The 18227-nt window shown below is 49.1% G+C and overlaps 1 protein-coding gene across 2 annotated transcripts in view; it reads left to right on the forward strand.

Moving 5' to 3' along the window:
• Positions 1-7522: 7522 nt before the first annotated feature.
• RILPL1 (Rab interacting lysosomal protein like 1) overlaps positions 7523-18227 on the forward strand; it is a 40039-nt gene continuing 29334 nt past the window's right edge. Inside the window, exons 1-2 of one of the 2 annotated variants that reach the window (XM_081252374.1) lie at positions 7523-8443; positions 15419-15569. In XM_081252374.1, the coding sequence (XP_081108500.1) occupies positions 8135-8443; positions 15419-15569 (460 nt within the window). In that variant the 5' untranslated portion in view covers positions 7523-8134. The remainder of the gene's footprint in view (positions 8444-15418; positions 15570-18227) is intronic. The other variant, XM_081252373.1, reaches the window with a different exon arrangement.

The raw sequence follows: 18227 nt of genomic DNA on the forward strand, positions 1-18227 counted from the left end.
AACAACCTTCACAGCTTTGAGAAAGAGAGAAGCAGCACCAGACGTACACTTGCTGACCTGGCACAATCAGCTGGCCTTGCTGTTCTCCCGTTGAGATAACAATTTCACAGAACAGCAACATCAGCCAAGGTCGCTCCGGGACGGTGATGGAACAAGACTTAACAGGAACGTGGTCCAGGCCACAAGATGCCAGACCTATCCCTCTCTTGGCGAATGTGAGTGACGGCTGCTTCTGTACCAATTATAGCCTTAGCTTCTCTCCAGTCTGTCCTCCGTATAGATAAGATTTATTAAGAGCCCGGATCCTAGAATGGTCCCTGCTTCCTGACAGCACCCACTCTAGAGCAAACTCCCAGATCCTTAAACTCTCCCTGGAGTCACCCAACCAAAGCCCAAATCCTGTAGTTCCTAACACTACAGTCTACACTTTAGAAAGATGCGTGGCTGCAGGGGGGGGACCCCCTACCCGCTCCCCCAGCCCCCACCCCGGCCCCCGGCCCGCACCAACATAGCCCGGGGCTGGCTCTCTGCAGGGTGAGCTGTGGTCTGCAGCCCCCTTACTGCCTAATCTATAGGCAGCAATGGAGGTGCTGGGCAGATGAGGATGTACGTATTTTAGCCACTCATTTCCCATCAAACTGAAAGAACCAAAACTTGCCTGGACTTACACAACAATGTTGTTTAAAATAGCCCAAACAGGGAAATACTGTGAATGTCTATCCAGGGAGACATAATCAGGTAAATTACGGTACATCCTTACAACAGAAAACTATACAATCATTTAAAAGAATGAGGCAGGATTATCTATATAAAAAGAAAAAAGAACGAGGTAGATGTATATATGCTGAGCTGGAAAGATAATTGCAGGGTAATGTGAAGTGACAAAAGCAAATTGCATACTAATATGTATGTCATGCTTCCATTTAAAAAATAAATGTGTGTTTAGATATTCTCAGGAAAAAATCAGGAAGCGCATGGATCAGACTGTCAACAGTAGTTGCCTGGGAGTGAAATGGGATGGGAGGAAGCCTACTGCATCCATAACTTTGTAAATGGACAGATTATGGGTGTGGCAGACCCAGAGCCGTTTGTCCCGCCTGTACCCTCCCCCACCTCTACCTGGGATACTTGCCTCTCCTCCCGGCATGAACAGCATCAGCTACAGCTCACACTGTTCCTGTGGTGGCAGAACCCTGTGCAGTGCCAGGGTCACCTCAGCCTCTACAAGTTCTGATGGGCTCAGAAGACCACAGGGGCAAAGGCTGCGGCTGCCTCAGCACCCAGGAGCAACCCAGCTAGGGGAGGTCTGCCTAGAGAAGCGGGGAGGTTCATGCCCCAAGGGGAGGGCTAATGAGAGACATAAAGGAGCGGGCAGAGAAATCGCTCATCTTCCCCCCACCCTCCACATACCCTCCCAATACCCCTGTCCGTGCTATTGGACAGTTCTGAGATTCACCGGTTTCACACGTTCTCCCCAGAGACCTCCCATTAGATTAAGCATCCGGCTGAGTGCTCCTGCAAAGCTGGACCAACTTCGGTAATATTCCACCTTGAATTTGCTCTCCCTCCTTTTCGGCCACACTTCCCCTCTTCCCTGACTCTTGCTTCCCTGGTATCATACCCTGCAGTAAAGCATTAACTCATAAGCTTTTTAAGGAACCCATACAAAGGCAGTGGGTGCTTTTTTTACTTTTTAAATATTTTTCTTTAAACATTTTATTTAATTAAGAGCCCAACCATTTAAGTGGATGAGACCCTCAAAGCGGAGAAGTGCTACCAAATTAATGTCACTGTAATGGAAAATCTACACAGACCCAGTATTTACAGGTAATCTCTGTTCAGGTGGAAACAGATATTGACATTCAGAGAGCGTGCCCAATGCACTTTAAAGACTCTTGTTACTAAGGTTTACCATGATGGGTTTGGGGACATTATTATCTTCCATATAATGTCCTTGAGTTGGGGGGCGGGAGTTGACCATTAAGTAGAATCACTGCAGAACAAACTGAGTCTCGCGTGACATTCTGGTGTTTAAAGATGTAATGACGATATCAGAACAGTTCATGACCATCTCAAGTCTATCAAATTAAAGGAGGAGGAGGGGGGGAGTAAGGAAGAGGAAGGATAATCTAGATTAGCAACCGTGGGAAGTCAAGGTTGTCGTGGGTAGAAGAGTGGGTGTGAGGCTATTTCAGGTGGTCAGCCCTTGGGATTGAGCCCAAGGGGCAGGGTAAGTAAAGCAGAAGCCTGCTCAGCCTCCTGAAAACTAAGGGTCCTCGTAAACTAGTCTGTTTTCGTCAGCTTTGGCTGCTATAACAAAAAACCATAGACATGCAGATGTCAGCTAATGCTACGGTGGCAGTCATACTGCGATACATAAAGGGATCAAATCAACACGTTGTATACCTTAAACTTACACAATGTATGTTAACTATACCTCAATTGTTTTAAAAAGGAGGTAAAAAAAATGTACTGGGTGGTTTATAAACAACAGAAATTGATTTCTCACAGTTCTGGAGGCTGGAAGTCCAAGATCAAGGCACTGGCAGACCTGGTGTCTGGTGAGAACTCCCTTCCTGGTTCACAGACCTCTGTCTTTTCACGTGGTGGGAGGGGTGAGGAGTTTCTGGCATTTCTTTTATAAGAGCACTAATCCTATGCATGAGGGCTCCATCCTCAGGACCTCATCACCTCCCAGAGGCCCCTCCCCCTAACATCATCACATTGCGGGGTTAGGTTTTCAACATATGAATTTGCGGGGCACAGACATTCAATCTATTAGATAGTCTATGGCAACAGCACAGGGGAGCTACACTCTAGTGCCCCAAAGTTCCCTCTCAAGTCCTAGTGTGCTTTCTCAGGCACTGATTTTCCAGGAAGCAGTAACTTCTCCTTCCACATAATCACTGCTTCTCTCTGCCACGTGCCCATGCAACTGGCTCTTCCTCCTGTCCCTATAACCCTGGGAGGTCCCAGCACCCACTCATCCTTTCTCCCCCCACCCTCCAGATCTTCTGTTCCTGTGGGTGGCATCAAATCTCTCTTCTTTTACCCATGGCTGAAACAAAACTCATCCAAGGAAAGCTAATATTTTGCCATTCACTCAAGTCCATAGTCTATATTAATTTTTTTAAATTTCTAATGAAAATTTTCTAATATTACAGAAGGAAGAAAAATAGTATGATGAAGTTCCATGTACCCATCACCCAGCTTCAACAATACTTACTGCATCAAATATGAACTTGGCCCCAGAATCAATTTCTGATCCTCTCTTCAACCTCTTTCCCCACCGCTCCCCAATGTGCCCCATCCAATCCAGTATGCTGGCTCTCACAAACAGAGCCTATTTTCTACCTGGGATTCACACACATGGTCTATGGTCTTCTCTTATTCCTGCACATATGGTGTGATTCCATTTTTTCGAAATGTCCAGCATAGGCAGATGCATAGAGAGAAAGCAGCCTGGTGGTCGCAGGATTGCCCCACCTGGCACACAGAAGGTACTCACTCAATAGTTGTGAGCTCCCTGGTTGGATAAAGCCCTTTTCCCACTTCCTCCCTACCCTCTTCTGGAGCCTGTGTCATCTCCCAGAAACAAGGAGTTCTGTGAGGAGAAGATGCTCCTACAAAGTGATCTGAAGAAAAGTACTGTTTTTACAACAGGCAAAACAACAGGGAAGGTGGAAACAACCTAAAAGTCCATCAGTGGATGAAGAAACAAAATGTGGTCCATCCTTACAACGGGACATGATTCAGCCATAAAGAGGAATGAAGCACTGACACAGGCCACAACACAGATAAACCTTAAAAACATGATGCTAAGTGGAAGAAGCCAGACACAAAAGGCCACATAGTCTATGATTCCATTTATATGAAATGTTCAGAAGAGGCAAATCTGTAGACCCAGAAAGCAGATTCGTGGTCACAAGGGGCTGGGGGCAGAGGGGAATGGAAGGTGACTGCTAACGGGTACAGGGTTTTATGGGGAAGTTAATGAAAATGTGAAATTAGAGAGTGGTGATGCTTGCACAACCTTGTAAATGTACTAAAAACTACCGAATTGCACACTTTAAAGGGTTAATGTCACTGTATGTGATCTATAGCTCAATAAACAGAACAGAACCCCTCCAAAATAAAGAAAAATGCATGCATCACCACCAAATAAACTGAACTCAAATCAAATCAATCTCTCCATCCAACGCCAGTCTAAAAAAATATAGGGAACGAACATATTAAAGGTGAAATTTCACAGTGGTGAAATCATCAGAATCCAGACTGAGAATCTCTAAAAGGCAAATAATCCTGTTTCATCAACTAATAGATTTCAAGGGAAGGAGGAAAAAAAAAAAAGAAGAGATGGAGGATTAAAAGAGACTAAGGGACATATCAACCAATTGCAATATGTGAATGTTATTTGGATCTTGGGTTAAACAAACAAACTTTAAAGAAGTAAACTGATGAGACAATTGAAATTTTGAAGACTGGATATTTGATATGAAGAAATTAATTTTTTCAAGTGTGATTATGATACACCCAGTCAGTGACTGGACCAAGGTTACAAAGCAGAGAGGTCTGGATGCTTAAGCATCAGGATCAACTGCCTCTCCCTACATTTTTTAAGATTGCAAGCATTCTCCTAAGCCCTCAGGCTCATCATTTGGGGGGGGTCACCTTGGACCCTTGCCTCCTCTTTCCCTTCCTAAAGTCACTTCCATCCCTTCCATTCTCCCATCCCTTTCCTGCCCTGGTCCCGGGGCTCAGGCTGCAGGCTGGCACTGTGGCTCCTCTTTCCTTGTCCCCTCCCAGCAGACTCTCAGTACATCTTTGCTATCTTGAGGGTAAAGTTGCCCCAATCTGGGCATTCATTATTTATCCCTTAGTTCACCATGGGCACCCACTGGGTTCAGCTCCATCCCTCCCAGCTGTGGTACCCTAAGCAAGTTACTTAACCTCTTGTGGTGAGTTGAATGGTGCCACCCCTCCAGACACACACCGTCCCCCCCAAAAAAAAAGCTATGTTCACATCCTAATCCCTGGAACCTGTCAATGTGACCTTATTTTTCAAAGTGTCCGTACAGATATGATTAAGAATCTTGAGATAAGATCGTTCTGGATTGTGTGGGTAGGTCCTAAATGTAACGATAAGAGTTCTTATCGTTATAAGTTCTTATCGTTATAACTTATATCTTACAACGATATAAGTTCTTATAAGAGATTCAGAGGAGTAGACAGAGATACAGAGAAGGCCACGTGAAGACAAAGGCAGAGATTGGAATGATACTGCCACGAGCTAAGGAAGCCGGCAGCTGGAAGAGGCCAGGAAGGATCCTCTTCTAGAGCCATCAGAGGGAGCAGGGCCCTGACAGCACCTTGATCTCAGATTTCCCGCCTCCAGAACTGGCGGAGAATGTTTCTGTTGTTTCAAGTTACCAAGTTTATGGCAAGTTGTTACAGTAGCCACAGGAAGTTAATGTCCCTCCCTCTTCCTCACTGTGCTTGATTTAGGGTGGGGATAATCATTAGGTCCACTTTATTGGATTGCTGTGCACAGATCTGACCCCGGTTTCAGCACTTACCAGCTTGCCTGGCCTTGGGCGAGTGACTTGGCTTCTCTGTGCCTGTTTCCTCTTTTGTAAAATAGGGAGAATAATACTTCTTTGGATGTTGTAAGGCAGCAGTTCTCAAACTTTTTGCTCTCAGGAACCTTTTTCCGAGGGCACTCTCAAGAACCATTGAAGACCCTAAAGAGATTTTGTTAGATATGTTATATCTATTGATATCTACTGTAACTAGAAATTTAAGCTGTTTTTTTAAAAATTAATTTAAAATAGACACATGACATGTTAACATGAATTCTCTTTTTAATATTTATTTTTATTTATTTACTTGGCTGTGCCAGGTCTTAGTTGTGGCATGCAGGATCTTTAGTTGCAGCATGCAAACTCTTAGCTGCGGCATGCGGGATCTAGTTCCCTGACCAGGGATCGAACCCCGGGCCCCCTGCGTTGGGAGCACGGAGTCTTAGCCACTGGACCACCAGGGAAGTCCCTAACATGAATATTTTTTAATAAAAAATAACCATGCCGGGCTTCCCTGGTGGCGCAGTGGTTGTGAGTCCGCCTGCCGATGCAGGGGACACGGGTTTGTGCCCCAGTCCGGGAAGATCCCGCATGCCGTGGAGCGGCTGGGCCCGTGAGCCATGGCCGCTGAGCCTGCGCGTCCGGAGCCTGTGCTCCACAACGGGAGAGGCCACAACAGTGAGAGGCCCGGGTACTGCAAAATAAATAAATAAATAACCATGCTTCAAAACAAACAAACAAGTACCAAGAACAGTGGCGTTGTCTCACATTTTTGCAAACCTCTTTAATGTCTAGCTCATCGTCAGAGAGCTGGACCCTCAAATCTGCATCCGCATATTCAGTCAGTCAGGATATGCTGATCTGTGTTTCAGTATATGAAGAACATCTAGCCTCTCACTGATATATAGCCGGCAAAAGGGACCTCACAGAGACCCTTTGGGTATTGGGGAACCCTGGTGGTCTTCAGGCCACACTTTGAGAAGTAGTGCAGTAAATGTGGAAATATTTGTAAAGTACCTAGAATAATGCCTGGCCATAATAAACACTCTGCATTTTTAAACTAAATGTAAAGCCAATGCTCGATGCATTTTAAACCTTAAAAATTTTTAGTTTTAATTAACGTGTCAGGTTGGGGTGGGTTTTTACAGCTACAACGGCGTTCAGGGTTTTTTTCTGACTTCAAGGAGCTAACAGCCTGATGGGGGGAGGCGTATGTGTACCCACGGCTAAAACTACGCAAAGAGCAGTTTTATGGGAGTAGGAGGCGGATGTGGGGATGCACAGGAGGGCGCCTAATTACGCATGCGTGGGGTGGGGGGGTGTTCAGGGAAGGCTCGCCTGGGCGGGGAGGGGTGGTCTGATGGACAGGTGGATCTAGCCAGGTCAGAAGGACAGAGGGCTTGGGACAAGAAAGCTGAAATCCAAATCCCGGCCTCACCTCCTCTGTGAAGTGGTTTTTAGGTCACAAGGAGCCGCTAATGGACGTGGCTGGCGGGCAGCGTAGCCCGGCCGCTTAGGGGCCAGAGGACCCTTCGACCCTCCTGCCCCTCTCCCGGGCGCCTCTCCTGGAGCGCAGGGTCCGGCGCCGCCAGGTCGGCCTGGAGGGTCTACGAGCCGTGGGGTCCTCGACTCCTCCCCAGGATGGGCCGCAGCCCGGAGTCCACCTCCTGAGCCCTCCATTTCTCTCCAGCGCGGGGGCCGCCCCCGACACTGTGAATCGTCCAGAGAGACCAGCAACCCGCACCCCTACCACCTCCTCCCCTTCTCTTCTGGGATAGTCTCGACTCCGCCGGGGCGGGAGTGGGAGAGGAGGAGCCAGGACCGGACTGGAGGAGGGGGCGGCGCGTCCGGAGGCGCGGGGGGGGCCGGCTGGAGCGGGGGGGGCGGGGAAGGAAGGTCCCGCGGGTGGAGCGGGGGGGCGGGGGGCTGCGGAGCCGGTGGGTGAGGGTGCGGTGTCCGTGGGGACCCCGGGGCGCCCTCGGGCGGCGGAAGCCGGGCGCGCCCCTCTCCAGGCCAGGATCGGGGCGGGGCGCGCGGTATCCCCGCGGGGGGGGTCTGATCAGCCGGCGTCGCCGCCGCCAAAGTTTCCCGGAGGAGCCACGGCCGCCCTTCCTTGCCAGGCCCCGGGCGTGGGGACTAGCCGCCGGCGAGGACTGTTTCCGAGGACAGCGGGGCCCGCTCTCCAGCCAGACCCCGCGCCTCCATTGCGCCCAACTCGGATTCCCAACTTGGGAGGCGCCGCGGGCCTGCGCACGCGCGCGCCTTCCTCGCCTCCTCCTCCTCCTTCTCCTCGTCCTCCCCCCACTGGGGAGCAGGCTCCGGGCCGAGCCGGGTGCAGAGACCCGCTCCCCGCGCGCTGACCCCCGGCTCCCGGCCCGCCGCCTCCGCCCATGCCGACGCCCGCCGCCCGCCCGGTGCGCCCTCGCTCGAGGGCCAGCTAAGCGCGGGCCGGCGGCGGCGGCGAGAGGTGGGCCCGGCCCGGCGCTGCCCTCGACAGCGGCAAGTTTGGGAGTTGCACTAGTTTGCGGGGTGGGGGAGAGGCCGGGCTGGGGGCCATGGAGGAGGACCGGGGGTCGGCGCTGGCGGCCGAGTCGGCGCTGGAGAAGAACGTGGCGGAGCTGACCGTCATGGACGTGTACGACATCGCGTCGCTCGTGGGCCACGAGTTCGAGCGGGTCATCGACCAGCACGGCTGCGAGGCCATCGCGCGCCTCATGCCCAAGGTCGTGCGTGTCCTGGAGATCCTGGAGGTACTGGTCAGCCGCCACCACGTCGCGCCCGAGCTGGACGAGCTGCGCCTCGAGCTGGACCGACTGCGCCTGGAGAGGATGGACCGCATCGAGAAGGAGCGGAAGCACCAGAAGGTGGGCGGTGGCCTCAGTCTGCCCATCCCGGCAACGTGGCCGCTGGGACCTAGGGGTCCTTCAGCATCGGGCAGCTGTAGGTGCACACGTGTGTATACAGGGAATAGACGAGAGACGATCGGACTGGGTGAGGGAAGGAGGGAGGCCCCTGGCCCTCTTTTGCCCAGCCTGTGCACCCCCAGAGATGAAGAGTAGTTCTTTGGAGTCAGACGTGAGTTCCAATCCCACCTTTACCACTTAATAGCCGTGTGACCTTAAGTAAGTTATTTAACCTCTCTGTGCTTTATTTCCTCACATATCAAATGGTGATACTAATAGGACCCGCCTTATAAAAATTAAACGGGATACTATCTAAAGTGCTTACATAATATTATTCTTTTCCAGAAATGAAATAAGCGCCCCTGCCCTTCAGTGTTACCCGAGAAGATGTGATACCGGGCCCCATTCTTCATCCCACTCCAGAACCCTCCAGAGCCAAGGGGATGTGACCTCCAGTCACTGAGCTTATTGACCACCAGTCTCTGGGTTCTAATTTGCAAAAAGGAACCCTGAACCCCAGTCCAGGGTTCCTTCTAGTTTATTAACCTGAGGTGGTTTCCCCACCTCGATTTTACTCTGTGAGGTAGGGATTATTCTCTTCATTTTACAGATGAAGAAACTGAGGATCAGAGTGTGTGAGGGGGGGATTTGTCCCAAGGTAGTGCTGAGAGTCTCAGCCCCAGTGGAGGTAATTCTAGTGCCTCTTCCCCACCCTCTTTGAATTGGAGGAAGATGATTTGGGGCAGCTTTAAGGCTAAGCCTCTGCCTTGCGAACAAGCGCTGGGCTCATGAATCAGGGACTCCTCACTGGGCCGGGAGTCCAGACAAGGTGTCTGGGGAGAAGGAAGTGGGAGACATGTGGTTTCCTGCCCCAACCTCAGCCCAGGGACGCTCCCTTCAGACTGAGAATGGGAGGAAACGCTTTTCCTTGGGGGATCAGGGCGTCTGAGCAAACTCTGACTTGCTGTGTGGCCTCAGGAAATCCAGTTGGCCTCTCTGAAACTCTCTGGCCAGCCGTCACATACTGTGTACTTTGAGGTCTGTGTCTTTTCAAGGAACAGAGCCCCGGCTGTGTTTGCAGTCTTAACCTAAGGGCAGACCCCTGGGTGATTAAGAGAACTAGTGTTTTGGAGGTTTGATTGTGTTTGTCCTCAAAGGTCCCTATGCCCTGGGGTCAGGTAGGAAATTCAAGCTCCCAAGCCTTAGGCAAAGTTTCCAGGATCACACTGGGAGCTTGAAAATGTCCCTGCCCTGTAATTAATGTCAAGATTCCCAGGAGCAGGGACTTGGGAGCTAGATAGCCTGGTTTCAAGCCCTGTCACTCATGGGCTGTGTGATCTTGGGCAAGTCACCTAGTCTCTCTGTACCTCAGTTTCCTCAGCTGTGAAATGGGGATAATAATAATACCTATCTCATAGGATTGTGGTGAGAATTAAAGTGCTCAGGACAAAATTTGGGCCATTTCGAGGGCCTTACCACTGTTAACTATTGTTTTTAGGCTGGGAGAGTTTTTCACCGAGGGCTCTTAGGCTGATATTGGAGACACCACCCCCACCCCAGATACCCCTACTCCTACCCCAGATCCTTCCATCTCTCCCGGGGGGTTGGGGAAGGAAGGGACCTTGAGATCCTCTCATACAACTGCCTCTTATTGACAGGGACTAAGGGACTTAGCCCAAGTCACACAAGAAGTCCTGGCACCTACGTCCCCACCCCTAGCACTTTAGTTCTTCCGCAGCTGGACTGGCAGACACCCTTGGGAGCCATTGGAGGCCACTAGGCCTGGAGTCAGGTGGAATTCCCAGCCAGCTGCACTTGTCACTTCTGGAATGCTATCAGCCAGGAAGTAAACACCAGTGTGTTCAAAGCCAGGGCTCATTTGTAAATACAGAGGATCATCTTTTCTAATTCGGAGGACAAAATCCTTTTTTTCCCCATCCCCGCTTCAGTCCCCTTTACTTCATATTCTTGGGATCAAGAGAGACTCGTCTGATTCCCCTCACCCCGTAAGCCTCAAAGGCTCTTCAAGGTGTTATTTCCACAGAAATCTTAGCCTGTCCTTCGTCTTATCTGTCTATCCGTTCATTCCTCCCTCCCACCTTCCCTCCCTCCCTTCCTTCCTTTTTTTCTTCCTTCTCTCTCTCTTTCTCTTGACAAATATGGCTCCAGTAAAGCATGCACCCTCTCTTCCACCAACTCTTCCTCCCAAAAGATCCCCGGACTCAGTTCTGTTCATCACTCAGACCTAGGCCACAGTCTCATCATGTTCTACCTGGTTACTCCATCTGCAGCCTTGTTGACCGACTGCAGCTTGCAAAGTGCCTTTCGAGGTGACTTGGGTGATGCAAAGGGAAAGGAAAACCAGGTCCTCATCTCAGGCAGTGGGTGGGTAACAGGGAAGACAGGAAAAACACACAAAGAGACTTTAGAAAGCAGTGGCTGTGCAGATACAAGTGCATATAATATAAACAGCATACGTTGTTCATTTATTCATTCAACAGATATATTTATTGAGTACCTACTAATCGCCAGGCACTGTTCTGGGCGACAGTGGTGACCACAACAGGTAAGGTCTTTGCCCTCAAGGACCTGACTTTCTAGTGCAGTGCTGTCCCATAGATATATAATGTGGAATGTCACATTGATAAAAAGACACAGATGACGTTAATTTTTATTTTTTTGGCCGCACCAGCGACTGAACCCGGGCCCTTGGCAGTGAAAGCGCAGAGTTCTAACCACTGGACAGCCAGGGAATTCCCCAGATGAGGTTCATTTTAATAACATATCAAACCCAGTCGTTCCAAAATATTATTTCAACCTGTAATCAATGTAAAAAATTATTTTTTATTGAGATATAATTGACATATAACGTATTTGTTTTAGGCTTACATTATGATTTGACCAAGTATGTACATATTGCAAAAGGATTACCACATAAGTTTAGTTAACATCCATCGCCACACATAGTTACAAAAAAATTATTAATAAGGTATTTTGCATTCTTTTTTTCCTATTATGTGTTTGAAATTCAGTGAGTGTTTAACCCTCACTGCATGTTTCAATTCAGACCAGCAGCATTTCAAGTGCTCAGCAGACACATGTGGCTAGTGGCTACTCTAATGGAATGGTGTGATTCTAGTGTGAGGAGATAGATTTTTTTTAACTTCTAAAAAATTTCAGCTTATGATAAGTACCATGAAGAAGATAAAACAGGGAACTATAAAAGAGACTGGCCAGGGATGGTGTCTAGTTGATGGGGCAGTCAGGAAGGCTTCCCTGAGGAGGTGGCATCTGAGCTGAGATCTGAATGAAGTGTAGGTGCCAGCCATAGAGAGATCTGGGGGAGGGGCATTCTAGGCAGGAGGTGCAGCAAGTGCAAATGCCCTGAGGTAGGAGTGAGCTTGGTGTGTGCAAGGAACAAAGAAGGCTGGTGTGACAAGAGCAGAGCGAGTGAGGAAAAGGGGTAGGAGATGAGGTCAGGGAGGTACAGGGGTCTGCTAATTCTGGGCCTCACAGGCCAGCGTAAGGAGTTAGAAGACAGTGCTGAGAGGAGGCTAACGAGGTGATCGGTCAGGGGCCACTTCCTGGAAGAGCCTTTTTAGCTGGTATCGAGGCAAGATCAAATTCTCCCTGGTCAGCTCAGAGGCAAGAACCAGCTCCCCCAGCATCAACTTTAGTTTATTGAGAGAAGAAAAAAAAGAATTGAGGATTAAAGTCTGTATTCATCTATTGCTGCTATAACTAATTACCACAAACTTACTCAAAATCACACAAATTTATTATCACATTGGATACCATGATATTATGAATAATATCAGTATGGGTAATACTGGATAAAATTCTGGAGGTCAAAAGTCAGAAGCGAGTCTCACTTTGGTTAAAATCGGGTGTCAGGAAATTCATTCCTGCGGGCACCTTTAGGGGAGAATCCATTTCCTTGCCTTTCGCAGCTCCTGGGAGCCACCTGTATCCTTTGACTTGTGACCCCTTCCTCCATCTTCAAAGTCATCAGCGTAGCATCTTCAAATCTCTAACTCTGATCTCTGCTTCGCGACCTGGGGAGACAACCCTCGCCCCCTGCAGTGGAAGCACAGAGTGTTAACCACTGGACCACCAGGGAAGTCGCCACGTGGTCTCTGATTCTGCACTTCCTGCCTCCTTTCACTTTTAAGGACCCTTGTGATTACATTGGGTCCATCTGGATAACCCAGGAGCATCTCCCCATCTCAGGGTCCTTAACTGAATCACATCTGCAAAATCCCTTTTGCCGTGTAAATTCGCATATTCTCAGGTTCCAGGGATTAGGATGTGGACCTCTCTGGGGACCATTGTTCCGCCTACCCCAGCCAGTTACACTTGAGACAGCACTGGGACCCTCTGTGTGCTCAGCCTGTGTCAGGTGGGAGCAGAGAGGACCAGGGCAAGAGGAGCCTGGTTCTGCTTCCAGCCCACACCTGCCTGTGGGAAGGTCCCGTGGCTACTTCATCATTCCACCACCACTCTCGCCCTCTGGCCCCACCTTTCACCTCCCCTGGTGACCTTGAAGCAGCTGTGCGAATACTTAGTTATTCCCTCTCATTTCCCCAGTGCAGCAGGCTTCCTGACAAAGGAGATGGGATTTAGGCACCTATTTAAAAGATGAAAGGAGGCGATGCTGACATCCGGCCACCTGGGCCAGCTTGGAATGGGCTGTAGGAGGACCAGAAATCAGCAGACATATGTTTAGCACTTTCTGGGTACTGGGCCCTATTCCAAACATCTACATATATTAACCATTTAATCCTCATGACACCCCCCGGGGGTAGATAAAACACTGTATTCCTCATTTCCAAGGTACCCTAAGGTTGAATAACTTGTCCGAGATCAGCTAGTGAGTGGCGGAAACAGAGTTCAAGCTCAGGTCAACAGGCTCCAGTATCCATGCTTTAAACCAGCATTCTATACGGTTTATGATTTTACAAAATACCTCTCTTTTTTTTTGACAACGGTTTTACTGAATATAATTCACATACCATACAATTCACCCTTTCAAAGCATACAATTCAGTGGTTTTTAGTTTATTCACAGAGCTGTGCAGCCATTACTACAATCAATTTTAGAACATTTTCATTACTCCGAAAAGAAAACACAGACTCATTAACAGTCATTCCTCACTCCCCACCAACCCTTCTGCCGCTAGAAAGCTGCCAGTGTGCTTTCTGTATCTATGGATTTACCTATTATGGACATTTCCCATCAATGGAGTCAAGCACTGTGTGCCCTTTTGTGACCAGCTGCTTTTGCTCAGCATCATGTTTTCAAGGTTCATCCAAATTGTAGCATATGTCAGTATGTCATCCCTTTTTGCCTGAATCATATTCCAGATACACCACATTTTATTCATCTTTTCATCAACTGATGGACATTTGGGTGGTTTCTACCTTTTGGCGATTATGAATAGTGCTCCTCTGAACATTCATGTACCTGTTTTTGTGTGGACACATGTTTTCATTTCTCAGACCCTACAAGTGGAATTGGTGGGTCATAGGGCAACTATGTTTAACTGATTGAGGAACTGCCAGACTGTTTTCCACAGCGGCTGCACCATTTTACATTCTTACCAGCAATGCACAGGGTTCCAGTTTCTTCACATTCCTGCCAACACTTGTTATTATGTGTTTCTCTCATTACAGCCATCCACAAAATAACTTTTATAGACATCTTGTTTATTCAACCCTGTGAGCCTTTATTTTTTTATTTTATTTTTTTACTGAAGTACAGTTGACACAATATTATATTAGCCTCAGGTGTGCTATACAGTGATTTAACATTTGCATACATTGTGAAATGATCACCAAGATAAGTCTAGTAACCATCTGTCCCTGTATAAAGTTGTTACAATACTACTGACCACATTCCTTATGCTGTATGTTACATCCCTGTGGCTTATTTATTTTGTAACTGGAGGTTTGTACCTCTTAATCCCTTTCACCTATTTCACTCCCCCTCCAGCGCCTCCCGTCTGGCAACCACCTGTTAGTTCTCTGTATCTAAGAATGTTTTAATTTTGTTTTGTTCGTTTGGTTTGTTTTTTAGAGTCCACAAATAAGTGAGATCGTATGGTATTTGTCTTTCTCTGTCTGACTTATTTCACTTCGCATAATACTCTCTGGGTCCCTACATGTTGTTACAAATGGCAAGATTTCATTCTTTCTTATGGCTGAGTAGCATTCCATTGTATATATGTACTACATCTTCTTTATCCACTCGTCTGTTGATGGACACTTAGGTCGCTTCCGTGTCTTGACTATTGTAAATAATGAATGCTACTGTAAACATAGGGGGGCATGTATCTTTTCAAATTAGTGTTTGTTTTCTTCACTGTGAGCTTTTATAGTAGGGCTCCCCAACTAAGGGAAACAGCCTCAGATTTGTAAAGTGAGTCGTCCAAGTCTGCTTGAAGAGATTCCTGTTTCAGATATACAGGGAGCTCCGGGGCCAGGTGGTGTCCCTGGGATCTTTGCAGCCTCTTTCTCCCTTGGAGAGAGGTTTGTCTTGATGGAGGGTCTGTCCGAAGATCAGGGACATGACCTCCCTAGATAGATTGGTATGTTTGGGTCCCTGCAGCCTGGGGCTGCCCCTCCACCCTCTCTCTCCTGTCTAGATAGTTAGAAGGTACAGTTCCAATGCCATTGTTGTCTTCAGGGCACTTCTAACTTGACCAGGTCCTAAATGCATAAATGCACACCTTGCCCAGAGGAAGGACGCCTTCTATTTTTCGTAAAGTTGCCATGTGGGCTACTGATGGCCTGATCTGCCCACCTGCCGATGCTTGGTTCTCATGGAGAAGGGAACAACCCAAAGCCCCAGCAACCCTGAGCTGCTCCCGAGGGTCAGGGGGGTAAGGCTGCTGCCCTGGGCAGGCTGTGACCCCACTCCGGCCCCTCTCCCCCACAGGAGCTGGAGCTGGTGGAGGACGTGTGGCGAGGGGAAGCGCAAGACCTCCTTTCCCAGATCGCCCAGCTGCAGGAGGAGAACAAGCAGCTCATGACCAACCTCTCGCACAAGGACGTCAGCTTCTCCGAGGAGGAGTTCCAGAAGCATGAAGGTAAGAGGAGGGGCCAGCGTGGGAGGTGAGGGGAAGGCTCTTCCACTGCCACCACCGGCATCACCAGTGACAGGAGCGTGGTCCCCAAGCAATGGTGTCTCATGTCATGTGGTGTCAATGGTGTCTCATGTCACCATCACTCTGCCCGAGAGACACTGTGTAGCCTGGTTTACAGGTGATGAAACCGAGAGGTTCATTTGACAAATTGTTCAAGAGTCCTCACTTTTCCAGCCTCTTCTCTAGGCACTGGGTATACACATTGGGCAAGACAAAGCCACTGCCCTCGGGAGGCTTACATTCTAGTGCAGAGGAGATAGGTGATAACTATGTAAACAGACAGATGACACAGTTCCAGATTCTGACCAGGGTTATGGAAGAACTAAAAATCTGGGGGGGATATGATAGGGGTGGCTTGGTGGGGTGCTTCTTTGGATATGGTGATCAAGGAGGGCCTCTCTGATGAGGTGACATTTGAGCCCTAATGAAGTCATGGAGTGAGCCATGCAAATATCTTGGGGGGAAAGCAGGTGCAGAGGCCCTGGGGCATGACTGTTTATGGAAACCAAGGAGACCAGTGTCACAGAAGATGATCAAGGCCAAGGGTGGTTAAAGATGAGGTCAGTGGGGTCAGCAGGGGTCAGATCACATAGCCCCTTAGAGGCCAAGGTTTGGATTTTATTCTAAGTGTGCTGGGAAGAAATTTGAGGTGCTTGTCACGGGTACACGTTTAACAATGAGCAACCCAGGGTGGCCACCCAGATCTGAATGGTGCTGGAGTCCCCCTACTGTCATTCATCCTACGAACAGTTATCTAGAACCTTGACTCCAGGCCTTCTGCTGGTGCTAGAGAAGCAAAAACAGACAGAGGGGCTTGGTCTGGGCCCCCGTGGGCTGCATCAGCTGTGGGCCCCCCAGCAGCCTCCTCCTCATTCAGAAGCTGGCCCTGATCGCAAGGAATCTCAGGCCCAACTCTTTAGTCTGGGTAAACTTACTGGGTCCCTATACAAGCCCCCTCCTCACGTTTGTTGGGAAGGGGGTGGACTTCCGTGGGGGCCTGAAGTTCAGAACTCGTGTTTACCACTCTGTGAGAATAAAGTAGCACACTGTATAAGGACCGTAGGGACCAAGGAAAAAGGAAATGTTTGATCTGGGTGCTGGCATCCTCTTTTCCTTGGGTTTCCTTTGTTGAGATGTGAGTCGTGCAGTGAAAACAAAAGTCGTAGCGGTGATAAGTGTTGGTGCTAGAGCCAGACTGCCCGGTGTGAATCCTAACCCAGCACTCACTGGCTGAGTGACCTTGATCAAGTCACTTGACCTTGGTGTGCCTTAAGTGCCCCATGTAGAAATGGGGGAAATAACCATATCTCCCTGATAAAGTTGTTGTGAGGATTAAATGAATTAATACGTGTAAACTGAATAGTACCTGGTGCCCACACTCAGCAAGTGTTAACTGTTGTTAGTATGAGCTGTTGTTATCGAATCCAATCTCCTCTTTGAAAAGAGGAGGAAAACAGGCTGAGAGGGTTCATCCGTCCTCTTTATGGCTTAGTAACACTCCGTTGTCTGTTTGGACCACGTTTCATTTATCTATTCATCCACCGATGGACGCTGAGTTGTTTCCAACTTTTGGCTATTGTGAAGAGTGCCGCTGTGAAGGTTCTGGTACCTTCATGTTTTTGTGTGGACATGTGTTTTCGGTGCTTTGAGGTATATACCTCGGCATGGAATTGCTGAGTCCTGTGGTAACTCTGTTGAACTTAGTGAGGTGCTCACAGCCATCGTTGTTTTTTAAATGTTAGTCGTCTCCCTAATTAATATCGTTTGGAATCCTACCTTATGGTCTGGTGGTTTTTATTTTATTTTGTTTATTTATTTATTAATATTTACTATTTATTTGGTTGCGCTGGGCCTTAGTTGCGGCTTGCCGGCTCCTTAGTTGCGGCATGTGAACTCTTAGTTGTGGCACACATGTGGGATCTAGTTCCCTGACCAGGGATCGAACCCGGGCCCCCTGCATTGGGAGCGTGGAGTCTTATCCACTGCGCCACCAGGGATGTCCCCATAGCCATCTTTTGGTCTGTGACATTTCTGCAGGGCACCCAGAGGCCGCCAGGGGTGACCTTGGAACTCCCCCTGCCTACCCCAGTGATGCCCTGGAGGCCGCAGGTCCCCCAGGCACGGGCCTGAACACCCTAAGCCGCTTCCTCGGTGCTCGGTTGCATGTGTGTGCACACGGCACCCCCCATGTGGGAGAGCTTGGCCTCGGCTCTCTGCATCCCTGCTGAGCTCTTCATCAGACAGCCCACACGGGTGCCATCTGAGACGCACTTAATTGGCATCTCGCGTGGGTCCAGCTCCCGGGGGTGAGCTCGGGGAGCCTCCGGTATTCAGCTCGACAGCAGCCCTCACCCGAGTGGAGAAACTGGGCAGATGCCAGGAATGCCTTTCACAGTTATTTTTATTTTGCCTGGGAAGCCATGGGAACACAATAAGGGCAAAAGCATGTCTTCCACCTGTGAGAGGAACAGACACTGGGCCGAGGGGTCCCTGGGAGGAGGTGCAGCCCATGAAGTTAGACTGTGTGTCTGGCCCCACTTAGGCAGTGGGGCAAGGCCTAGGTGCAAACACAGGATTTAGGGGGGTGAGTGGGCTGAGATG

This window comes from Mesoplodon bidens (genome assembly GCF_964165515.1).
Source record: "Mesoplodon bidens genome assembly, chromosome: 13".
Taxonomy (NCBI): Eukaryota; Metazoa; Chordata; class Mammalia; order Artiodactyla; family Ziphiidae; genus Mesoplodon; species Mesoplodon bidens.